Source organism: Telmatherina bonti (genome assembly GCF_933228915.1).
Source record: "Telmatherina bonti genome assembly, chromosome: 10".
Taxonomy (NCBI): domain Eukaryota; kingdom Metazoa; phylum Chordata; class Actinopteri; order Atheriniformes; family Telmatherinidae; genus Telmatherina; species Telmatherina bonti.
Window position 1 is genome coordinate 26019223 of NC_136628.1, and position 26492 is coordinate 26045714.

Consider the following 26492-nt stretch of genomic DNA (forward strand, 5'->3'; position numbering starts at 1 on the left):
ATGGGGCATCCTCCTCTCGAGTTTAGTGACTGTTACAAGGACAGTCCGCTCTTCAGAGAGACTCTAAAGTGTTATGAACTGGAGCTGGACAGGACCAGCAAATTTCTCAAAGAGTTGATAAAAGATGGCAACAGTGTCATTACTGCAATCAAAGGTGAGCATGCGTACATCTTTATTCTTTCCTCTCTTTGTAAAAATCTTTTGCACACTGCATTGTGTGATGGGGGTCAGCATCAGCGGGCCTTTGTGGGCCTGCAGGACCAACGTGGGTGAGTGGGAGAGGCACATTCAGGGAGGTTATTTTGATTGCTCCCTTTGCACAAGACCAAATGGTTTCTCTGTTAAAAGACCACCTGGGTCTTCGACTTTTTGCTTTATGATGATGCGCACCTTTCCCTCTTTCCCCTGTGCCATGTTGGCGCGATGTGTCACCAGCTTGTTGCCTTGCTGGACCAGTCCCACTGATGTGGAGCAGAGCCAGTGTCAACACATATTACTGTAGATGTGTTACATCCACAAGGAAAACACTGTATTTTTTGTCTCATTCAAATAAGAAATTTAGAATGAAAACAGAAACTGTCACTGTGGTAAAATTGTCCTTTAGAAAGTCAGTAGTCAGAGGTCACGAGGTCTTTTACTGGGATAAACCACACTTAAAGATTCACTAATGTACTCTTTTGTTCATTCAAGGTCACCTTACAAGAGTAAATCAATTAAAACATACATAAATAAAAGATAATAATAATCAGAGACAGTGGGGAACGTTACAGCAAATAGGCCAGTTTTTAACAGATGTGTGTTAAGTTTTGATTTGAACAATTGTATGGATCATCTCACCGCATGATAATCGACTTTACACTTTTTTATTTACCGTTAATTCTTTAACTGTATATAAAGAAAAAAGTAACTGGTTAATAGAAAACGCTAAAACTGATTGAAATATTAAAAAATTAGTGAGATTTACTATATGGGGATATACTGGCCAAGTTCCCAGAGCTAAATGCTCAACAGTAATGATCTGACAATGTTTGTTTTGTTCTGATAATTACAGCCAGACAAAGTAGGGATAATATTATTGCATAAATCACAGATTGGCTGCTGATGTGCTGCAGAATCCTTCCAAAGATGTCTTTCATGTTTAAAGTAATGTGTGTTATTGTTTACGAAAAATGGGATTAGCCCTCTGCTGGTCCATTTAGTTTATAACCGGGATAAATCTTGCTTTATAACAGGCTATTCTTTGGCAGTGCAAAAGTTTTCCCAGACTCTCAGTGCATTCCAGTTCGACTTCATCGGCGACTCCCTGACAGACGATGAGATTAATATTGGTAAGACAAGCCGCTTCACACAATTAATGCATTTTTACTGTTATTATGAGGAATTTCTTTTTAGAGATGCTGGATTTTAGAGGTTTCAGTATGTAACCGAGAAGGACTGCTTACAAACACACTGAATGCTTTATCATTAAGTCCTATATTGAATATCAAAGTTTGGGGTTTTATCTTTTGTTTGTTTTCCTCCTCAGCTCAGTCATTCCAGGAGTTTGCTGGACTCCTGCAGGAAGCTGCGCACGACAGGATGATGCTGGTGGGTTATCAGCTTCCTCCAAGTGGACTCTGCATCCTATTTGAAGTCTCATTGGATAAATAAAACCACTTTAATACATCCTGGTTTAAAGATAAGATTACTCCAAGGAAACCGTTGATTGTAATTTACTAAAAACGATACATGGAGTGGTTAGCACTGTGGCCTCACAGCAAGAAGGTCACTGGTTCGATCCTTGGCTGGGGAGGGGTTTGGTCAGTGGCCTTTCTGTGTGGAGTTTGAATGTTCTCCCTGTGTATGCGTGGGTTCTCTTCGGGTACTCCGGCTTCCTCCCACCATCCAAAGACCTGCATGTTAGGTTAATTGGTTACTCTAAATTGCCCCTAGGAATGAGTATGAACGTGAGTGGTTGTTTGTCTCTCTGTGTGGCCCTGCGGCGGACTGGCGAGCTGTCCAGGGTGTACCCTGCCTGTCGCCAAAGCCAGCTGGGATAGGCTCCAGCTTCCCCGCGACCCTGAATTGGATTAAGCGGTTCAGAAAATGACTGAAAGGATACATGGAGTGTGTACTATTTTTGTCATGAAACATCTCCACAGAGAGCTTGCCGGGGTAATTGTTAACAACAGTGTTAATAATTAGGTTTTAGTTCTGCTCTCAGTTTCCTCTTCCTGTTTTTTTTTATTTTTTATTTTATTATTAATGTTACCACCATAATCTTCTCTTGATAGATTTTCAAGCAGCTTTTATTAGCTGTTTAACAACTTGCTACAATTTCCTTTTCCAGCATGTGACACAAACCAGTGAATATTTATGTCTCACAGATGAACAAACAGAAAATGCTTTGTCATAGAAGAAGAACATCCAGTCTGACTGGATAGAGATCTTATTTTAAAACTACAGGTCATGTGGTGGTATGATGTGCATTACAAGCATCTCCTATGAAGAGTTTAGTTTATTTCTAAGCTTTTTTCATTATATTAACAGTGACTTTTGCAAATAAAGCCTGCTTAAGTTGTGTCAGGGAAATGTGGTGGTGCACTACAGATCCATTCATTATTTAGGTGTTTATTATGCTGTATTAACAACTGTGTGTTTTTACATGCAGGTTCAGAATGCATCTGATCTTCTCATCAAGCCTTTGGAGAAGTTCAGAAAGGAGCAGATCGGAGTAACAAAAGTGAGTTCTGGTAATGAGATCAACAGCGATCATTTCTCTGAAAGGAAGTAGCCAGTTATTGGCCCAGCCCTGGTTTGTGTGTGTGGGGATCTTTTTTGTTTTTGCTTTTGTTTTCTTTCTTTCTTTTTTTTTTTTTTGCACGGTGAATCAGTCTTACAAATCGGTAAGACCTACACTTCCACATACCAAACGTGATGTTTTTAAGCTACTTCCTCAAAAATGATTAGTCAGTTTTTGCTTAGATTGCATACTGAATGTGAAATAGTCACTTCCTTAAAACTATATATAAAACTTATTGCCTTGTTTCTTTAAACAGAATAATTTAAAGATATTTTCTCATTGAGAAGTGATGTTTTTTACATAACCCCAAATAAATCTCTTGAAAGATTCATTTCTGTCATCATAGTGATGACTTGTCGTCTGGTGATCTTAATCTCTCAACAAACTGCCGTCATGAAATAAAGGAAAACATTTCGGTTCTAGCTGTCTTTGGAATTGATTAAAACTAAATGTGTGGCTTCTAGATATGTAAGTTATTTTTAATGATCCCAATAACTAAAAGTAACAAATGATGCACAGCTTATCACAGATCAAAAGGGTTTTAGTCAATTTATTTATTTCAGTGGATCTTTGTTTTATTGTTCACAAAAAACATCAAGTTTTAAAAGCTCAGCAACATTTGTTGCTTTGGTAAAGTTTTCAAACTTTCATTTAGAGCTGCAGACACTAAATTTTAATCTCATAGTTGTGTTTTTGCACTAAAAAAAGAGGAAATTTATGTTTGGTTGATCATTTCTGTGTTTGAACAATGCTTCCTGTTTATTTCTCTTTTTTAAACAGTGGGATATCTGTAAGGACAATGCATTTATGCAGTAAGAAGCATATTTGAGTATGTGGGTTGTGTGGACGAGCAATTTGCCAAAGCTTCTCTTCCAGTGTCAGCCAGCTTATTCTACTGACTCTTGTTTTGAGTTTGGTACCTTATACGCTGACAGTCAGATGCCTGATTAGCCACACCTGTCAGCATGGACCCTCCTACAGCAGTGAGTTCTGCTCCAAACATGCCACATTTACTGATCTAGATGGAGCCTGTTCCTTATAGCAGTAATGTGGTGCTCTGCAACACCAAGTTACAGCATTATTTGGAGTGACCGCCTCTAAATTGAAGACCAAGTTCGGTTTAATACCGGATGTCTGCGACACGCCGCTAAATGGGCTTTCTGAGAAGACAACGCCACAAGAAGGAAGTTTTCCTTACGCAGTCAGCACGTAGAGACTGGAAGCAGCCTTCTGCAGATACTCAGTCATGGTTTGCAGGATGATTTAGTGGACTGTCCTTTACTGTCGGGTCTGTTTGTGGGGGTGTCAGCAACATGAGGTGGAACCGGAACATGTGGGGGAATAGCATGTTCAGCGTTAGAGTCCAGAGTCTGCCAGTAGCAGTTGGATTATACTGTCAAAGGATGAAGTAGCATGGTGGCAGCATGATGGTCAGCACTTCAGCCTCACATATTAAAAGGTCGCTGGTTTGAGCCTCGGCTGTGGGGCGGTTTGAACAGTGTCCTTTCTGTGTGGAGTTTACATGTTCTCATGTTCTGTATGTGTGACTTCTCCTTGACAAAACATGTGTGTTTGGTTAATTGATCACTTCTCCATGTAAAAGCGTCTGCCAAATGACTGTAGAATAGAATAGCAGAAAATCTGTAGTGATCCACCAACAGGTTTACAGCTTCTGGTGGAGACAGGGCAAGGAAGCATCTCCCTCACTGGAAAAACAAGTCATCATTGGAAGCAAACTTAATGCAGATGGCCTGCCTGAATTTCTGACCTCAACCCCTTTAAAGACATTTGGGATCAACTTTGGAGCGTGTCTATGCCAGAGTGACCATCATTATCAGGTTCCATAATTTGCCAAAGAAGCTGGATGAAGAATGGGATGCCATCCCACTGCAGTGTGTGACCAAGCTGGAGACTAGCCGTCTGTGGCTTTTCTACTTGGTTCCGTGATCCCTGTTATTAAGTTAATTTAATTAATTTATCTTGCCAGTATACGGTATATCATCTCCTCAGATGCCAACAAAAGAAGATTCAGCAAGTTTTTTGTGGGAACAACCCACATAGTCAACTCTGCTCCCTTTCCCACAAAAGGATTTCTATTTACAAATGCAGCAGAATTTATAAGGAAAAAAAAACAAGTTTTCTAATGGTATCACCATAATGGTCAAGAAGTATTGTTACAACAAGAAAATATTTTGCCAAACACAAATTTATGTCACGTTTTATGCTAAATTGCATCAAGACACAACTTTTAGTTTCACCCAAAGATGTTTAGCAGTTACCTCATTTATGGTTTAGCTAACTTTAGCCACCTATTACAACAGATTGTTGCTGCATAAACTCTTTCAGTATGCTTTACTATTTTCATCTTCCAGCCATTATCCGTTATGTTTGGCTTCAGCTTTCTTTCCAGTGTTTCGTACACGTCAGAATGAAACAAGTTTTTTTTCAGTTTTATTTCAGTGATTGATAATTGGTCATCTAAACATATCGGATGACTGACTCACCTCAGATAATTTTGTAGCTACTCTGATAAGTAAAAGCTGAGAAGTAAAAAAAAAACTCAAGGCTGACATTATGCAGTTAAAACAAGTCCTTTAGAAATGTGTTGAATATAAAAAATGTGTCCATCAGACGTTCCGAAGCGCTTTTCAGCTGAAGGATTTAATCAAGATTTATAGCATATTCAGCTTTACATGCTGTAGCTACTAAAATAGTCCTTTTGCGTGTTGGATTGTTGATGTTTTAATTATCTATACTTGAAAAATGAAAAATGGACCCAAAAGATGTATACGAACTAAAAGTGCAGGTTTCTGGGAACCGTTAAGAATTTGCATGTGAGGATGCTTCACTCCTTGTTTCTCCTTTTCTTTCTTTTGAGTTAGAACAGAAGAATACTGCTTAAGTCCTAACAAACTTTCCCATCTTCATCCTCCTGCAGGAAAAGAAAAAGAAGTTTGAGAAAGAGAGCGAAAAGTATTACTCCCAGTTAGATAAACACTTGAATATTTCTGCCAAAAAAAAGGAGAGTCAGCTTCAAGAGGTGGGCTGAACTACAAATATTATACGTCTCTTTGTGTCCTGAAACATAAAACTTTGTTTCTGTTACCACTAAAAATGTCTGCGATTTTTTTCTCTTCAGGCTGACGACATCCTCGACAAAGAGCGGGTAAATTTCTATGAATCGTCCGTGGAGTACGTGTACCAGATTCATCAAGTGCAGGACAGGAAGAAGTTTGATGTTGTGGAGCCGGTGAGTGATTTGATCTTTCCTGGCCGCAGACGTTTTGACTGAGGAAATGTTTTGCACACAGAATAAAAACGAGGATAATCATTTAGCTTTTCTTTTCTAACAGTGGCTGTTGTGTTTTGACATTTTGCGGCAGCAATCTTTGGTGTGTAATCAGTGCTTTGGTTGGACAGGTGCTGGCATTTCTCCACAGTATTTTAACACTCAACAACCTGACAGTAGAGATGACTCAGGACTTCATGCCTTACAAGCAGGAACTGCAGCTCAGCTTGCAGAATGTAAGTGGAACAATTAGGGAGATTTAATGTCTTCTAATTGGACATTTTTAAGTGCTTTTTGGTTTGTCTGCAGACGAGAAACCACTATGAGAGCACTTGCGAGGAGCTGGAGGAGCTGATGAAAAGAATGAAACGCCCATCTCAGATTTCAAAAATGCACAAATTTTTGCCAATGGAAGGCTATCTGTACTGTCAGGAGAAGTGTAAGTGTGATGGATGTTCATACAAGTGCTTGTTGCTTCTTTTTGGAGTTTATCTGATGTGTTTTCTTTCTTGCTTTTTTAAAAAAATTTTTTTTAAAAAAAATATTTCCACCAGGGGCTCTGGGTGTGTCATGGGTCAAATATTATTGCAAATATCACAAGGAAGGGAGGCTGCTGCTCATGGTGCCCTGTGAACAGAAACCCGCAACGAAACAGGTGCTTCAGTCGCAAATAAACTAAACCATTCAGTTTGCATTCTTCCTAGGTTTACTTTCTCAGACCGTTTTTGCTACGGTTGGCTCCATCCCGCTTTACTGACGCCTTTCCAACTTTCTCTCTGTTTGTGCAGGGCCCTACGCAGCTCACTCTGAAATCCTGCATCCGCCGGAAGACGGAGTCGATAGACAAGCGCTTTTGCTTTGACGTGGAAACCGTCGAGAGGTTAGCATAAACAAAACCTGAGAAACGGTGCGATGAGGCAAACATGACAGCCCGTTGGGATAAACAGGTTCAGGCGGCGAGGGGGAACAGGTGGTTTACAAGGACAGTGTGTGAAGGCTAAATGGACTGTAGCCCAAACAATCCCTGAGCAATGGGCTGGCAGTGGAAACAGATGGCAAAGTCTGTAGTTTCAGGGGGAAGGAACACAACAAGCTCATATTTATATAAGCAGGCTGTTTGGAACAAAATGCATTTTAATAACCAATTAAGCCACTGGCTGCTTTGTCACTTTGCAGAGATTGTTTTTCTTGTAATCCACAGAAATACTTGAGTGTTTTTGAAAATTTAAAAGCAGCTTGAATTATGCATTAGGAGTTAGACCGCATCTTCTTCAACTGAGCATTAAGTAGTCGGCCGTTTGTTAAACTCAAGGTGGCAGTGCTGACTAATGTAAAAGCCAATGCTCTGAGGTCAGGGCGGTTTTACATGAAAACCTGATGAACCACACCTGAAATGAACGGGTCGGACACAGACCATAGATTTGAAGAAGTCAGTGATCTTTGATAATTTTGCAATATTTTCAGAATGGAAGTGAAAACTGATTAAACCACTAACACGTCCATTGTTTCAATAATCTGATATCAGGGTTATCTGTTGAACCCGTAAGAACCCAGCGTGACGTATACTGTACGGTACATACAGTGTCTGAGAACTTTATGGTAAAAACTTTGGTCTAAATTCTGTGGAACACAATCTGATTTTTGTCTTTTGCCCTTTAATGGGCACCAGGAAGCAGAGGATTACACTATAAAAATTTTGACATATGACATAGTAATAAATAGTAAAAATCCTTGAAGAATTTAGGTAGTTTTTAAACTGATATATTGTTAAAGGGATAAATAAAGACCTTATTTGAAAAAAAAAAAAAGGACTCATCTGCTAATTTTTATGGGTTGGGTCTTCATGGGTAAACTGTGAAAGTTGATTGAAACCTAAATCTCTAAAAGTTTTTCAGGACTTTAAGCGATCAGCAGAGTTGGCAGAGGAAAGCTGAATGTTTTTGCATAGTTGTTTTGGTTAAGAATTGATTCATCAGCCTACAAGCAGTGAAAATCTGGCACTTGTTTATGTTGTTTCTGTAGGAGCCAGGCTGCAACAAGCAGTTCTCATCATTTCATTTTACTTGTCTTATTCATTCCAGTTTACTACAATTACTGCCACATGGGGATGCAAACAAGACACTTCAAAGATCTTTCTTCCTGGGGTCGTTTTGTAATCCTGCTTGAAACATGTGTATGATATGTGAATTTAATAAAGATGCTCACAGTGGCTGACTGTTGCAACCCAGTCAATCTTTTCAGCTGAATAATTCAATTGCAACCTTTGCCTCCTTTAATGGCAATTGTTCCTGTTGTCATAGAAACGCGCCTGTCACTTTCCAGGCTCTTTCGGAGGGCGACAGAAAGTTGTGGATGGAGGCCATGGATGGAAAAGAGCCTGTGAGTTTGCTTTGCTTGTCGTTTAGGATTAAGCTGCTCTGATAATGTGATTATTGCTGGATCTGTCACCACAACCTCTGTTATCATGTTATTGACTGCTCTCATTCACTTAGACCAGTATTTAAACCAGACAGAGAAATGTACAGCGGAAAAGAAAAAGAAAAGTTGCATTGGTTAAATGGTGTTTATTCATTTGTGGATTTGTAAAACAATATGCTTTAGTTTCCCCCCCTTTCTCTGTTACAGATATGTGAGATAATGTATCAAGCTTATTACCAGGTTGGATAATAGCCACTTACAGCAGGGATAAACTCACACTGACTCTTTTTGTACTTTTTAAAATCAATGTTTAGTTACTAATGGAGGCTTCCATGTAGACACTGACAACTTGTTGCTCCCACAGTCCTTTTGTATTCAGAAGGTTTGAGGCGTTGACACACTAAAGTGCTGTAGTAGTCAAATTAAGCAACAAAAAGAAGAAGTGCTTCTTCTTTTGGAGCTTCAAGCACAATTTTGTTTTCAGTTTTCGGTTCTCTCAGATGTTGTGGACAAATCAAAGGATGTGAAAATAACAAGGGGCACACTTCTCAGTATCCCTTTTCCTGAAGAACTTCCCTAACAAACTTGGTTCACGTCATGAAAGTTGGGCAACAACTTTTCCACTGAGTTTGCCCCTAAATTCTCGTGCAAAGTTTCAATGCACAGCAGGCTGAACTCCCACAGTAATGGTATATTTACGCCTCTGCTCTCTTGTGGACACCTTCATCTGGCAGTCCGTCTTTGCATGATCCCAGCAGTTAAAATTGAAAAGATATTCTGTGCTGCATCTTTTCTTTTTGCCCCCCCCCCCCAAATATATTTAACTTATTTTGCTCTTTTTTTTGTTACAAATCTTTTTCTCTTTTGGTTAAATTTGATAATGAATTTATAGTAAACTTGCAAATTTCATGGTAGCACCTTCTGCTGCAGGAGTTTTTCTGACATTCTGGTGGAATAAACAGCTAATAAAATAAATAATCAAGTTAGCCGTAGATTATTCAATTATGAAATCAACTCCTGTGAAGCTCCAGTAAACAGGCTTTGTCTTTAATTTTTTAGGTCTTTTTTTGTTTATTACAAAAAAAAAAAAAAAGTCATAAAAACTTTGGAGCCAAAATAAGTCTGATGTGTGACAGTTCCCGGGATTGCCGAACAGTCCCGGGAACTGTCACACACCCAGCAAATTGACAGGCTTGATCTCACATCCCAGTAAAACAGTTATTCATTGAGAAGAATGCCCCTGTAACTCTCCAGAGCCGCTAAGCAAACTGACATTTTGGCCATTTTCTCGTTGGCCACAAATGAAAGTACTCCTCATGTTGGTGGAAAAAAAACTACAATTTAGCTGCTGGTAATTTATCACTGTGTCATCTCCATGATAACCCCTGAAGCACAGGGCTGTACTTGTGCAGTGAGGATATCTAAACAGAGCACACTTACATAACAAAAACAAAATCATAAACGGGTCATGGCACTGATATTTCACAAGTATGCGTCTGTCATGACAAATACTAAAAGTCCCTGAACAAGACGCTACTGTCTCCAGCTGCTCTGTCGCCGGCCCTGACCTCTGACGTACATTAGAGCAGGGAGGAGGAGAGCTATTTCAGGGAGAAAATCAGACAAAGCTTTGATATAAAACCACCAAATATGATAGCGACTGACTTGTCCCAGAGCCTGATTTTTCTAAGTTCCTGGAAATAATGTGTGCATTGCATGGAGTACAGTTGTTAAAATAATGAATTTTTCTCACTCTTTTTTTAAAAAAAATTATTTCAATCAATCAATCAAACTTTATTTGTATAGCACTTTTCATCCAAAAGCATATCGAAGTACTTAACATAAAAATCAAAAGTTTCACACTTAAAAACACACATACACGTTACCCACACACGCACACAACCCAACCCTTCCCATGACCATTAATGCCAAAATAAAAACTAATAACTTCAGGATTCTGTCTCTGTATCTGGCTATTTTTCTCATATATTATTTACATTTAGTCATGCTATAATCTTAACTAATGCACATAATGTCATTTCGTCCTGATAGTTTTCTGTGTCCATGAGGTTGGATTCTTTGGCTTGGATATGTTGACTTAATTCTTTTTCTCTCAAATCCCTCCTTTCACCAGACAAAAAAACACCACGGTCATCAATCACATTGGTAATTTTTCCCACATGCTCCGCTGCCTTGACTCTTTTACGTTGTTTTTCTTTTCAGATTTATCATTCCCCAATTCACAAGCAAGCTGAAAGTAAGTTAGCAGGATCCCAAAAGTCTTTAGCTGCAATTAAAATGTGTGTTTTCTGTGAAAACTGGGCTTATTTTTCTTTGCTTGCGGGTTTTATCTGCAGTGGAACTAAATGAAACTGGATTCAGATTTGTGCGGAAGTGCATCAACTACATTGAAACGAAAGGTAAATGATCCCCTTAAATGTTTCTGTAGCAGCTGTTTGTCTTTGTTTCAGTTCTCAGTCACCTTTTGGGGGCGTTGTTGAGTCTTATGCTGATGTGCTCTTCCTGCCAGCTCTCAGGGAATCTCCTTTATTATGACATTAAGTCTGATTTAATCTATTTCAGATTGTGAAGCATTTTACTTATCAGTTCTCTTTTTTTTTTTTTTTTTACTCTTTATGAGGCATGCTCTCCCCCATGCTAAACCTGTTACTGTAACCTACAAATGGAGACACATTTAATACAAACGATTAGATTTCTGTTGTGCAGCAGCGCAATTTGTCTTTGATGATGTAATTTGACTCCAAACTTTTTCTAACTGAGCAGCTGAATGAAGGAAAGTACATCTTTATTCTGTTTATTCTTCAACATATGGGACTTGTCCACTGCATAGTATTTAATCAGATTACATTCCCCTTTTCTTTGCCTTTTACCTTCCTTCTGCTCTTTTCAGGAGCCACACAGGAAGGAGTTTACAGAACAGTTGGCAGCAACATCCAAGTGCAGAAGCTTTTAAATGCCTTCTTTGGTAAGGAAGTGCAATGTGCTTCGTCCATTCACCCAGATCCACTTCAGTTTGACTTATTAATATACCACACGGCATAGGAATATCAGCACCTTTCTGAGGAGTTTAGTTGTAAAAATGACATATATGTGAGCACAGAGATGTATTGTGAAGCAAATCTGACAGCTGATCAAGCTACAATGAAGGTGGTTCTCTTTTAACTACACTAGATTGTAATGGAGATGTGCAACATGTTGATATGCAACAATAAAACTAAACAATAAACATTTTTATTATTGGTATAGGATAAATGTTAGTCAGCTGTAACTGACAGGAAATTACTAATTATTTAACTTTAATTAGAAAAAAACAGAAAGCTATTTTGACCATAAACTAAGCTGGAATTAATAACTCAGAGAGTGATATATATATAATCATTCATAAGTTATGTAGAAGCAGCTAACATCAAATTGGTTTTTTATGAATTAATTAGACTATTTGTACTTCTTATACAGAATTAAATGCAACACAAAGTTTAAAAGCAACACAACAGCTTTAGACTTTTAAGTAAAATCTTTGATGAGTACAGATGGACCTTTAACCTGGATTTTAATAAACTTTAAGATGATTAGACTGATAATTCTAGTTGTTGTCTATAAAAAAAACACCTTAAGACACGACATTTATCCCAACATGCACATGAAATTTTGACTTTTGACCATAGTTGCCTTTTTTTCTTTTTTTTTTTTTGTTGCTTATCTCATCTTTTATAAGAAGTTTGTAAGCATTGTTTTTGAGCATTTTTGCACATTTATTTAAAGCATGCAACAGAGCTAGCACATGTAATAAGGCTTTTCTCTTTCATAGATCCTGCAAATCCAGGAGACGTGGATCTGCAGAGTAGCGACTGGGATGTTAAAACCATCACAAGTGCACTGAAATTTTATCTGAGGTTTGTGTGTAAATATACCTGAATGAGTTTGTCTCTAACATATACTTAAATACTTGGTATCAATCATTGGGAATATTTCACAGAATTAATACTTTATACAACCTTAATTACCAACAAGCTGGGATGCTGTGTAAAATCTAAATAATAACAGAATGCAATCATTTAAAAATGTCCCCTCATCACAGTTGGCGGTGTCCTGAGCTTGCCTTCTTGATTTTTTTTTAATGACCTCACTCATCCAGCTTTTAAACGTGTTGCTCTCTGATCTGCTGATTTTTGGATGCTTGTGATCTTTGGCTTTTCATGAGAAAGTACGTGACCACAGATCACAGTGGAATCCACAGATCAGGTTAAAGCTACAGCATGTGGAGGGGAAGTCATATGTGAACACGATCCACAAAGGTTGCCTGAGAAATTGGCTGAGACAAACTGGAAAAACTGTTTTATGGTCAGGTGGATTCAAATGTGGAATTCTCTTTGGAAAACATGGATGCCATGTCCCATGGTCTAAAAAGAAGAGGGAGTGTTCAATAGCCTGCATCTCTGACAATCTGGGTTTGCATTAATGCTAATGTGGAGCGTACAGATCTGTGGCAATTCTATCAGTCTGCTCCCATTCTTTTAGGAAAGGCCTTAGACATCTCAACAATATAATGCTAAACCACAAACTGCATACAGCACAACAGCACGACTTCCCAGTGCTGAACTGGCCTCCCTGCAGTCCAGACCTCTCACTAATGGAAAACATTTGGTACATCATGAAACATCCATCCATCCATCCATCTTCTGCCGCTTATCCGGGGTCGGGTCGCGGGGGCAGCAGCCTAAGCAGGGAAGCCCAGACTTCCCTCTCCCCAGCCACATTTGCCAACTCTGCGGGGGGGATCCCGAGGCGTTCCCAGGCCAGCCGAGAGATGTAATCCCTCCAGCGTGTCCTGGGTCTTCCCCGGGGTCTCCTCCCCGAGGGACGTGCCTGGAACACCTCACCAGGGAGGCGTCCAGGAGGCATCCTGACCAGATGCCCGAGCCACCTCAACTGGTTCCTCTCGATGCGAAGGAGCAGCGGCTCTACTCTGAGCCCCTCCCGGATGACTGAGCTCCTCACCCTATCTCTAAGGGAGAGCCCGGCCACCCTGCGGAGGAAACTCATTTCAGCCGCCTGTATACGAGATCTCGTTCTTTCGGTCACGACCCACAGCTCATGACCATAGGTGAGGGTAGGAACGTAGATCGACTGATAAATCGAGAGCTTCGCCTTCTGGCTCAGCTCCTTCTTCACCACGACAGACCGGCGCAGAGCCCGCATTACTGCAGACGCCGCACCGATCCGTCTGTCGATCTCACGCTCCATCCTTCCCTCACTCGTGAACAAGACCCCGAGATATTTAAACTCCTCCACTTGAGGCAGGACCTGACTCCCGACCCGGAGAGGGCAATCCACCCTATTCCGGCTGAGGACCATGGTCTCAGATTTTGAGGTGCTGATTCTCATCCCAGCCGCTTCACACTTGGCCGCGAATCGCTCAAGCGAGAGCTGGAGATCACGACCAGACGAAGCCAACAGGACCACGTCATCCGCAAAAAGCAGGGACCCAATCCTGAGGCCACCAAGTCGGATCCCCTCAACCCCTCGGCTGCGCCTAGAAATTCTGTCCATATAAGTTATGAACAGAATCGGTGATAAAGGGCAGCCTTGGCGGAGTCCAACTCTCACCGGAAACGAATCCGACTTACTACCGGCAATGCGGGCCAAGCTCTGACACCTGTCGTACAGGGACCGGACAGCTCGTACAAGGGGGTCCGGTACCCCATACTCCCGGAGTACCCCCCACAGGAGCCCCCGGGGGACACGGTCGAATGCCTTCTCCAGGTCCACAAAGCACATGTAGACTGGTTGGGCAAACTCCCATGCCCCCTCCAGGACCCCAGAGAGGGTATAGAGCTGGTCCACTGTTCCGCGACCAGGACGAAAACCACACTGCTCCTCCTCAATCCGGGATTCGACTATCCGGCGGACCCTCCTCTCCAGGACCCCTGAATAGACCTTACCAGGGAGGCTGAGGAGTGTGATTCCCCTGTAATTGGAACACACCCTCCGGTCCCCCTTCTTAAAAAGGGGGACCACCACCCCAGTCTGCCAATCCAGCGGTACTGCCCCCGATGTCCACGCGATGCTGCAGAGGCGTGTCAGCCAGGACAGCCCCACAGCATCCAGAGCCTTAAGGAACTCCGGGCGGATCTCATCCACCCCCGGGGCCTTGCCGCCAAGTAGCTTTTTGACCACCTCAGCAACTTCAACCCCAGAGATAGGAGAGTCCACCCCTGAGTCCCCCAGCTCTGCTTCCTCATCGGAAAAGGGGTTGGTAGGATTGAGGAGGTCTTCGAAGTATTCCCTCCACCGACCCACAACGTCCCGAGTTGAGGTCAGCAGCTCCCCACCTCCACTGTACACAGTGTTGATGGAGCACTGCTTCCCCCCCCTGAGCCGCCGGATGGTGGACCAGAATCTCCTCGAAGCCGTCCGGAAGTCTTTCTCCATGGCCTCGCCGAACTCCTCCCATGCCCGAGTTTTTGCCTCGGCAACGGCCGAAGCCGCATGCCGCTTAGCCCGCCGGTACCCATCAGCTGCCTCCAGAGTCCCACAGGCCAAGAAGGCCCGATAGGACTCCTTCTTCAGCTTGACAGCATCCCTCACTGCTGGTGTCCACCAACGAGTCCTGGGATTACCGCCACGACAGGCACCAACGACCTTGCAGCCACAGCTCCGGCTGGCCGCCTCAGCAATAGAGGCACGGAACACAGCCCATTCGGACTCAATGTCCCCCGCCTCACCCGGGACATGTTCGAAGCTCTGCTGAAGGTGGGAGTTGAAGCTCGCTCTGACAGGGGACTCAGCCAGACGTTCCCAGCAGATCCTCACAACACGTTTGGGCCTGCCAGCTCTGACCAGCTTCCTCCCCCACCATCTGAGCCAACTCACCACCAGGTGGTGATCAGTTGACAGCTCCGCCCCCCTCTTCACCCGAGTGTCCAAGGCATGTGGCTGCAGGTCCGACGATACGACTACAAAGTCGATCATTGAACTGCGGCCCAGGGAATCCTGATGCCAGGTGTACATATGGACACTCTTATGCTGGAACATGGTGTTTGTTATAGACAATCCATGACGAGCACAGAAGTCCAATAACAAAACACCATTTGGGTTCAGAGGGGGGGGACCATGCCTCCCAATCACTCCCCTCCAGGTCTCACTGTTATTGCCCACGTGAGCATTGAAGTCCCCCAGCAGAACAATGGAGTCCCCAGAAGGAGCACCCTCCAGCACTCCCTCCAAGGACCCCAGAAAGGGTGGGTACTCTGAACTGCTGTTCGGTGCATAAGCACAGACAACAGTCAGGACCCGTCCCCCCACCCGGAGGCGGAGGGAAACTACCCTTTCATCCACCGGGGTAAACCCCAACGTGCAGGCACCAAGCTGGGGGCTGATGAGAATGCCCACACCTGCTCGGCGCCTCTCACCATGAGCAACTCCAGAGTGGAAGAAGGTCCAGCCCCTCTCGAGGGTACTGGTTCCAGAGCCCAAGCCATGCGTCGAGGTGAGTCCAACTATATCTAGTCGGAACCGCTCAACCTCGCGCACAAGCTCAGGCTCCTTCCTTCCATCATGAAACAAAAAAGAAAAAAAAATGCAGCAGCAAAGGTCCAGGACTGCTAAGTTGCTTGAATCCTACATCAGACAAAAACATCTGCAACTGGTCTCTTTACTTCCCGGCTCTTTCAAACAGTCGTTCAAGAAGAGGGGATGCTGCACAACGGCACACATCACCCTGACACAACTTTTTAGAGATGTGGTGCTGCCATCAAAAACATTTTCCATAAAATAGTAACTGTCTCAGTTTCCTCATCTGATTTGTTGTTTATGTTCTATTTGAATAAAACTTTCTTTTGTAATTGTAATTTTTGTTGGAGAAAAGTGTAACATTTTTGTTTCTTGTGTCAGATGTTATGAATTTTATTATCTTCTGTGCATTTCATTTACTAACAGGAGCCTGTCAGAACCTCTAATGACCTACTGTCTGCACGGAGACCTCATGAGTGCTGCAAGTAAGACATGCTTTTAAAATGACTGATTCTAGATCATGGAGATTGGGTTACTGTGGCTTTCCTCTCTGAATCACCACTTAGACCTAGAACTGCCACCAAAATATGCAGCATGGATAGAATCCAATGGATGCGTCTGCTAAAAAAGAAAAATGTTTAGCTGTTGAGGTTAATGAAAGGTTTGAAACTTGAAACAGATTCATTAACTTGCCATGCATCTTCCTTGGACAGTTTGTGCACTGCAGTGTACATTCAAGGGATAAAAGGTGCATTTGTGCTATGATAATGTCCAGACAGTGGGTTCAGCTGCTGTGTGAGTCTGGGAACTAAAGGAAATCTGAACCTTGTTTATTTTTGTCTGTCACACTGTATTATTGTAAAACTAAGAAGGCAGTGAGTTTTAATAGCTTCAACCTCATTCTGTTGCATTGTTGTATCGAAGCAGCTGGGACTGCCATTCATTAGTTGCGGAGGGGCCTCCCATTAAACACCCAGACATGTGCAGTTATGCCCCTTTTCATATTATTTAATTTAAAAAATAATACAAATATTTAATACAGGTTGATGTAAATGATTATGTTGCAACTAGAGGTTGCTAATTTGTGTTTGTTATCAGTCATTTTCATAATGCTGATCCGTTAGCTCTGGGGTGACATTGTGGTTAGCATTTCCATCCTGCTACTAGAAGCTTCCTGTTCTGACTTTTCTGTGTTGCATGTTGTACCTGTGCATCTGCTGGTACTTCACCCTCTTCCCATCTTCTTGAAAAATGCATGTAAGATTAATTAGTGTTTTATAAATTGAAACTTGGAGAGAGCATGCATGCATTTTTTGTTTGTTTGGTCTTTGTTTGCTCTGTCATAGACTGCTGACCTGTATGGAGTGTACCCTATTTCTCTCTTGATGACAAGTGGGATAGACTCCAGCCCCACCTGTGACCCTGAATAAGATATATTAAGTTTTAAAAATGGATGGTTTTTCTTTCATTTATACAGAGATAGAGTTTTATGTGAGTTGTTTTCAGTCTAGTCTGTCAAATAAATTGACGCCTTTGGCCTGGTTGGTCTGTTTGTTCTGTGTGCAGCTGTAACTTTATCGTGAGCAAAGCTGTTAGTGCTTTGCAGGAGAATGGGTTCTCTGCCATTTTCAACAAAACTTCTATCTGTTGCCAGTTTCAGATTTTTTGTTCAGGCCATTAGGACTAATGATCCCCTGTTTTTATGTTTTCCTGAAACTTGATGGGAGGTTTTTATTGCACAGTAACATAAAAGTCGTGTTTTACCTTGTTACAGTCAGGGGAGGCGAAATAGCATGTCAGTAAATGACACCAAAAAATTTTTTTCTGTTTTTTAAAAAAAATTTTTTATTTCATATTATTCATTTTCATCGCAGTGAATCACAAACATTCACAGATGCAGTTGGTCCGGCAGTGAATTTCTGCCATGTGGGTCTTGTAGTGCATGTTTACGACTGAAGGACAAAAACTGGTTGGTTTTTTTTTACAAGCCTGAAAAATGTTGCTGCGGGAAATAACTTGAAGTTGTCTTTGTGTCACAGAGTCAGATAGTCTGGACTCACGACTAAGTGAAATCCACTCACTAACTTACAAACTACCAGAGAAAAACCGGGAAATGTTGGAGTTGCTTATTACTCACTTGGTTACGTGAGTACTTCACATTTTACTGAGTTCTGTCTTTTTACGGCTTCCAACAACAACATTTTTTTTTTATTTCCTTCTGAAATTAGCTGAGATTTTGTGTTCCTGTGTTGAATTACAATTTTATTCAAACCAGCCTTGCATCTGTTGACAGTGTGTGCAGCCACAGTGATGAAAACCTGATGACTCCTTCAAACATGGCTGTAATCTTTGGACCCACGCTCATGAGAGCAAAGGAGGAGACGGTGGCGGCGATGCTTGATATCAAGTTCCAAAACATTGTGGTTGAGATTCTGATTGAGGACCACAAAAAGGTACATCTGAAGCCAAAATATTTTGTCCATCTCAAAGGAGCTGTTTCATAGATTTGTTTTTCTTATCACTTGTATATCTCTTGTAAGGAAATTCTTTTGTTCCATTAAATTACAGTAATATTTATTGTTTTCAACTTAAGTGCTGAACTCAGACATGATTAAAGTTAATGAAGTCCAAATACTACCAGCTATATTTTGACCTGATCTGTTCTGCTGGACAAAACATATTCTTGTACCAACCTTGAAACAATGAACTGACGTTAATACTTTTGGCATTTTTATTACAACTAACCAAGATGAAAGTCTTTTGCACTCAATGCTTCTTAGTGGGATTAACGAACAGCCAAGGACTTTGCCAGGGTCCGACTTCTTTGTAACTACTTAAGTTTTTTTTTACGTATGTGTTATTATTATTCTCTTAAACAGGAATAACTTTGTCTCCCCATCTCTTTTCCAGCTTTTTATAATAAAGTGTCACTCCTCCACTCAACGGCAACGTGCAGCTTAAAAAGCAGCTCCTAAACAAAAGTTATTTACCTTTTTTTTAAAATTTTTTATTATGACTGCAGATATTCAGTTGCATGCCAGAGGATAGCGCTGCCCCACCTGTCCCTCCTCCGCGGATCACCCCGAGGAAGCGGCAGCCCATCACAATCTCCAAGCGGCCTGCTCGTGTTTATCAAGCTCTTAGTCACGACCACTTCCAGCACACAGAAAGTAATTATTAGCCTCTGTTGACCTGATTGTTGCCATCATCCTCATCATTATCCCTTTCTGTCTGTGCACACAGTAGCTTATTCTGACTGTTTTCTTTTTTGCTCTATAAATTGTTGTTTTTCATAAAGACTTGTACCACCGTGTACCTGCCCGGTCATTTTTTGACATTTTCTAAATGGGATTTATTGAAGTGTGTGTGTTCATTCCAGTAATTATCAGATATTACTAAACATACAAACTGTTTGTCAAATAAGTTTTTTTTTAAATTTATTCCTCTTCAGTGCTGGTAGAAAATAATTAGATTCTTTTTGGAAGCTTATTTCAATTCAAATAAATGCATTTACTTTACTTTTTTTTTATCTCACAGTTATGTTTTTCCACTTAGTCAGGCTAAATCGTGCTGTTTTCTCTGTTTGAACACCTTTAAGTGGGTGGGACTCCTCCTTATAGACTGTGGAAAAGAAATTTAGTGCACAGCCACTTCATTTCCTTTTTACTGGAATATTTACCAACTCACAGCTAGTATAGAGCTGAAAGCATTTATTAAGTTAATGAGCAAAACATTTGGCTGTAGAGAAATGCTGTGCGAATGTTTTATTACTAGTTTAGGTTAAATCTACATCTCCTCATCTTTGGGGAATGACATTTTCCTTGTGGCATGTGCGCTGAAGTTTGCATCGTATGAGGATCCCAGAAGAAAACGTTTTATGTTACAATATTGTAAAAGTGTTTTTTCTCTGCAACAGACGGCCAGAATGATGCTTCCATCATGGATGGGGATGCTTCTGCAAACCCCGTTCCCGTCAAGCGGACCAAACCTTTAAGCTGTTCTCTACTTCGAAGAGACGTTTCACCGAGACAAGCAGTAATGCTCAAACCAGCTAATCGTCTGGACCGGCAGACGGACTCCGATGCAATGAAGACAAGCGATGCAAGGCAGAAGCCAGACTCTTCCTCAGCAGCGAACGGGGAGTCTGTGAGCAGAGTACCATCATTTCAAAGCAGAAAACCATCACTAAAGGGTACATCAGCTAACCGTGAAGGTATGCAAAACCCTCCATTTTTGATAATGAATAGCTAATTTATATTTTTATATTAGGAATTGTGGCTAAAACAGCTTAATGTACAATGAAAGGCAAAGCAAAGTTGTGATACGAGGTTGAGAGAAGAGGAAATGCGAAACATTATTAGCCAAGTTAGTCTGTTCATTTGTCCTGAAGAAATGCACGTTTATCTTTAACTGTATTTTATTGTTTATTCTTATTATGGTTCAGATATAACAGTTTTACAAATGTACCTCAGAGGGTTAGTCACTGTTAACTGACTGTAGGACACATGGAATATTACACAAGCTTTATATGCTAAACATTATTAATTCAAAGGAAGAATATTATACACATTTAAAGGATCAATGTATCCTTTTTTATTTGTATTCATTTTTTTTAAATTAATCTAAACTAGACTATAATTAGACAATAATTAGTCTAAAATAAATATAGAATCCAGCTGAAAGTCTCGTGGAGCTTTTCTGCTTACTGGAAGTTTGTCTTTTCTCCAAGACAAAACTGCTTCAGCTCCTTCTGCAGGTCTACAGAAACCACAGTTTTTATTTCAAATTGAGACTAGCATGCTAATTCTGACCTGTTTCCCCGCCCAACCACGTTGAAACCAAATTATCCCCACAGCATGATGCTGTCCCCTCCATGCTTCACCATGCAGGTGATCCAGTGTTGGATTTGAACCACATGTTGTTTTTCTTTGATGATCAGAGAGAAGTGTTGTAATGTGAACTGATTATAAAGCCTCTCTACATGTGTTTGGGGTAGTTCATTTATTTATTCATTATCTGAACCACGTAGTCTGATGAAGGGTCGCGAGGAAGCCGGAGCCTTTTCCAGCTGTCTTTGGGCAAAAGGCGGGGTACATCCTGGGGTAGTTTATCTTATTAAAAGTGTTTTCTATTTTTTTCAACAGTATTTGTTTTCTAGCCACTCTTCCGTGAGCCCCAGCTTTGGGGAGTGTAATGCCTAAACTGTTCCTGTAAAGGGATACGCTAATCTTTGCAAAAAAGCTTTGCCTGTGAACAAGCTCTCTGTTGCTTGTTTAGTGCAAATGATACTTCCGCTTTCTAATAAATTAAATAATACTATTATGTAGGATATTTAGAGCTTTTTATGTAGTTAGTTTTTTTTTCATTACCCCACCTAATCTGGGGTGGTTTTGACCTTTGTCCCAGACTTGTTTTGTTAGGTTCATAGAAAAAGTGGGCTTTACTGAGCCAATAATGGGACTTCATGTTTAGCTTGAAGTTCAGTTTCAAAGCAAAGGGGAAGAGCATATACATGAACAATACATGATCAATTTCTTATCTTTTCTTTTCTTTATTTGTTTATTTGTAGTTTTTTTGGTTCTTTAAATATTTTTTATGTTTTGTGTAGATCAAATTACATAAAATCCAAAAGCATTTTTATTTCAATTCATAGTTTTTAGGTAAGAAAACAAGAAATACACAAAGTGAATGGAATACTTTTGTAAAGTCGCCTGCTGAACTGGCAGAAGTGCAATAAAATAATATACATAATAATTATATTAATACATGATTAAATTATTAATATTATTAATAAGAATATATAATATATTTTTGTTTGAAAGAAATAACCCTGTTGTGTTTTTATAACCTTTATATAAGTCATTTAAATCTACTGATAGCAGGACTCCTTGTTTCTCCCCTCTACCACTTCTCTACACGGATTTACAAAGAACTGTAACTTTAAGATATGTGATTCAAAATCCACACATTGGAGTAATAAAGCTGACTTAATGTTTGACACTGTGAAAAACGTGCACCTAGGTTTTTGCAGTTTTTTACTGGCACTCAGAGCCTGTCTGACTCATTGTGGTCTTTATATATAATCATACACGCAATCTGCTAGTTTATTCTTTAGCAGTTTGGGATATTTTTTATATATTTGCAGTAATTTTTCCTTCATGGAAACCAGACCCACTTGCTCACTCTTCCATCCAGCTTATTCATTTTTAATTGCACCACTTGCCCTGCATGCACCTAGTTATATAAAAAGGAAGGGACACAACAGGCTGAAACAACACCAAGACACACAGTTTTCTATCTACTCTGACACAACCTTTATCTCTGCATTGCCGTTCATAAGGTTGACAGCAATGACCATAAACAGTTTGGAGATTCCAGCCATTATAATATTATGTGGACTGTCGGGTATAAATTGATGTGAATGTGAAACAAACAAACAAACAAAAAACCCTCAGTCATTCACCCTTCTTGTTACCCCATTTTTTCCTGCAGCCTCATGCAGCTGATTATAGGAAGTGTAAATCTGATTTATATACTTGATGCTACCTGCAGTTTTTGGCTTGACCAGACAGATTTCCTACACATTTGTGGTTATATAAAGTTGTTTTGTTGTTTTTGTCCCTCAGGAGATTCTGATGGTCTGACCCGAACAAAGTCCACAGAGAAAAATGTCATTTGCAGACCTCCAATCAGGCCTCCTGAACCCCCCTCCAGATGCCCGGCTCTACAAAAGCTCCCAAATGCAGCCAGCAGTGACAGCACTCCTACATCTTAGTAAGTGCTTTTACAGAAGTCTCCTGCCTCTTGTTGTTGGGTATGCTAATCCATAGTTGAGAGAAAAATTCAATTTACACACAGTTGCAGAATTTCCAGGATTGTAATTAAAACCATTTAAATACATTAAAAGGTGGGGTCTTTTTTTTGTTTGTTTGTTTGTGTTACTGATAATATTTTATTCATTATTATGAGTATATATATTTTTTGTTATTTATTTTTTCACTATTTGTTTTGTTTTATTTTCAAGTCTGCCTCACTTCGCAAACATTTAACTGCATATGTTGCATATTTGTATTTCTTGAGCATTGCAAAATTCAATAAAAAGTAAGTTGGAAAAAAAAACCACATTTAAATACACAGATTTAATGACTTTAAGTTATTACAGACCTGTGAATTTATTCTTTTCATATTTAACAGAACTCCAGTCAGTTTAACTTTGGTAATCATAGCTATCAAATGGCCAACAAAGACAAGAGAGATGCAGACAGTGGTTCTAATAGGAGAGCCACTCTTTGGCATTGACAAAAATCAAACTGTAGATACTGTAGTTATATTTTAAACATTACAGAAGCTATCTCTCTTTCTGTCTTAGGTCTTAATTTTGGTGAGTATAAAAGCCATAAGCTGTTGATGTGACCGTTCTTTTCTGCTGATGCCAGCATCACTACAATAACTGTAATCTGTATTTTTATGAACAGAAATAAAAACCACAGTGTGCTACCTGTCCAGCACAATCAGCAGTGGCAGGTTGTTCCGCTAGGTGGTGATGGAGGATCAAGGCTCGTTTTCAGGCTTAAAGACTTGACTATTTCCATCTGGGGTTGGAAGAGTGCGCATACATACATTCCAAATATATGCTAATGTTGCTAAATACAAAACAGTCCGATAACTTGTGTGCCACAGCTTCTTATTCAATGCAATAAAATAAGGTGTTTGTTATCTTAAGTGTACGACATAGTCTACAAGACGCGACATCTTTTTTCTTGTTCTCAAGGCCCCGAGAAGAAAATTATATCATTTTGTTCTCGAGGACGTGGTTAAAGACAAGTTACACATTACACTGGCAGAACTTTTTTCTTGTGGGGCTGCAAGAAGTATCATGTGATTGGTTGAATATTTGAGGTGGGCAGGGTTAAAACAGAGCAGCATGTGGCTCTTCCGAATTCTCTGATGCAGGTAAAATGGATTGTTGTGTTAAAACAGCTGATTGAGGTGGTGAGACAGTGCAAACATTTAAACACGCAGACTCAGCCATGTGCACAACCCGCCCTGCCACCGGCAAAGTTTCTCATTAAATATGAAGTAATTTATATTTAATTACTTCATATTTATCATACTTCATATTTATTCAGATGAAGCTTCCCGTGGAGTATAAATGAACCAGATGAAAAAGGATTTTTAACGTTCTTGCGGCCTCGAGAACAAGAACAGAGTTCTCGCTTCTCCTGAAGTATGCAACAAGCATTATCCCTGCTGTTTGTTTGGTCCTTCAGATTCAATTTAGTGGTCTTGTTGGCTTGCACACTACAAATGAGATAATCCCAATTACGGTTTTCTTGATTGTTATAATGTTTTGAGCATGAAAGAAATGCTGACATGTCAAAAGTCTCTAGCAGGTTTCTTATCTCAAACCTATCGACAGTATCTGTAAGCATCATATGCCTAAACAACACATCACTTATCTTTGCTTTGCAGCGTCACATCGAAAACCAGGTTTTTTGAGAACGCCTCCAGGCAAGTTGGCAGGTACGCTCAACCTTTATGTTTGTCTGTGGTTCATTTGACAATCTGATTATGTGTTTTTGTTAATAGTTTGTTTTGTTTTACACCACGGGGAGTTTTTTCATGTCAGAGTGCAAATGATAAGAAAATTGACTGAATTCATCAGCAGTGATCTTTGCAAGTCAGGTTTGTCCTGATGTGGTTGTGACCTGCGGGTTTTGTTTGTTTTCCTACTCGTACACACCTGATCCAAATGACATAATCCGTTAAACAGCTTTTCCTCATGCTCTTCACAAGCCTGTTTATAAACCAATATTTTGAGCCAGTTAAGTGTAAGATGGAAAACATCTAAAACCTGCGGGGTTTGGCCCTTGAGGGCCAAATTTGTACAACTCTAATTTAAAGTAATAAATCTAACAGAATAAGTGTAAACTCCTGCAGATTATTAGGCTCTGCCGTGCTTGGGGCTGTTCATTAAGACAAAAAAATCTGTCTTTACTCTTGGAGTCCTGCAGACTTACATGTGTTAAGAGTGCGTGTGAAGATTGTGTCCCAGTGGGGACTTCCGCCTGATTACACCCCCTGGGATGCTCTTATCACCATGGAGATCAGACTGAAACCCCTTTGGACTTGGTTTGAGGGTAATGGTTAGAATTAGGTGAGGGAAAGCAGTGTTTCTGGGTTGATGGTTTTGACCTCACACTGTGTGTCTTTTTGTACCTGTGTGTGTGCACGCAAAATGCTACAACACACACACAGTTGTTGTGCTCCACATGTTGTCTCTTATAATGCAGTGAAGCCTATGTGAGGTGGAAAACAGGCACATCTGCACTTTCATCATTTGTGTGGATGAACCCAGTTAAGGCCCTTACTGGCCTCCTGCCCAGACACAAACGCAGGCTGCAAATGGGGAGTGTGGGAGTTTTATCTCCTTGTGTTTTATTTTTGTTGTTGTTGGTTTTTTTTTTTTTAAATTTCCATCTCTATTAATTTTACTTCCAGTCCACAGTGATGTGTCCAAATGAAGGCTTTGACCCCTTCTTAGTTCACAAGTTGGAGTTTAGTTTTTTTCCTCCAACCACTATTTTGTAAGCATACTGTGCAAAATTGCTATTTAATGGTTATCTTGCAGAGCTAAGCTGTCCCTTTCAGAGATTACAGAGTACTGAGCATCTATATGTTCAACCAGGGTGTTGGAGGCTATATGGATCAAAAGATGATCAACTAATTATTGATCCTGAATAGAAATGGGACACCTTACTTCTACAATAGAACAGCGTTCAGCCATGGGAGCCAGGGGGATTGGACCTAAACAGAACCTGAGGCTGTAGCATCAGTCATTTGATTCATGGTTTCTGGTGTAATGATTAAAGTTTCAGCTGTAAACCACAAATGGATTTGTAATTTTTTTCCCTTTTATATTTCAGTCCACCACCGTCTTCCCCACCATCAGTATTGAAAAATGTAAAAAAGGAGGTGAGCTCTACTGAAACTTTATTTAGGTTTAGTAGTGTATTTTAATATGTTAACTTTTTCACAGATTGTTCCTGTGTCTGTTTTGTTTCCACAGAACTGAGGTTATGGAGCATTACCATAGATAACAGGATGCAACCTCGTCACACGCTGCATAGGAAGCTGGAGGGAGTCACCGCTCATCAACTCGGTGGGATAGATGGGGACAATGGCTGTCAGTGGAACTGAGTCATTCATTATTTGTGGTGAGAAAGGTGTCACAAAGCGACAGCTTAAAAACTCTAAGATTGAATGAGCTCACAAAGGATATGGCTTTGTGTTTGATGGTTATTCCAAAGTTACACAGGAGAAAACATCCTGTTTTCTTCTTTCACACTTTTTAAATTATGGTGCCATAATCAATTATTTTACTGAGTTTTTAATTCCTTTTGGAAAATGTGTGTGGTAGTTAACAGCTGTACTGGTTGCCACTTGTCACACTTATTTTCAGCAGAGTGA

General features: G+C 40.5%; 1 protein-coding gene across 1 annotated transcript; it reads left to right on the forward strand.

Annotated features, from left to right (window-relative positions):
- ophn1 (oligophrenin 1) lies at nt 1–26492 on the forward strand (the record flags this gene model as incomplete). The annotated part of the gene is made up of 24 exons (XM_079248064.1): nt 1–154; nt 1233–1328; nt 1526–1587; nt 2651–2722; nt 5721–5822; nt 5922–6032; nt 6203–6307; nt 6381–6510; nt 6626–6726; nt 6860–6951; nt 8372–8450; nt 10713–10746; nt 10847–10909; nt 11401–11475; nt 12319–12403; nt 16449–16507; nt 18062–18167; nt 18316–18475; nt 19045–19192; nt 19939–20235; nt 22649–22796; nt 24495–24545; nt 25949–25997; nt 26092–26492. The coding sequence occupies 24 exons, from the start codon at nt 1–3 to the stop codon at nt 26095–26097; spliced, it is 2385 nt and encodes a 794-aa protein (XP_079104190.1). The 3' UTR covers nt 26098–26492.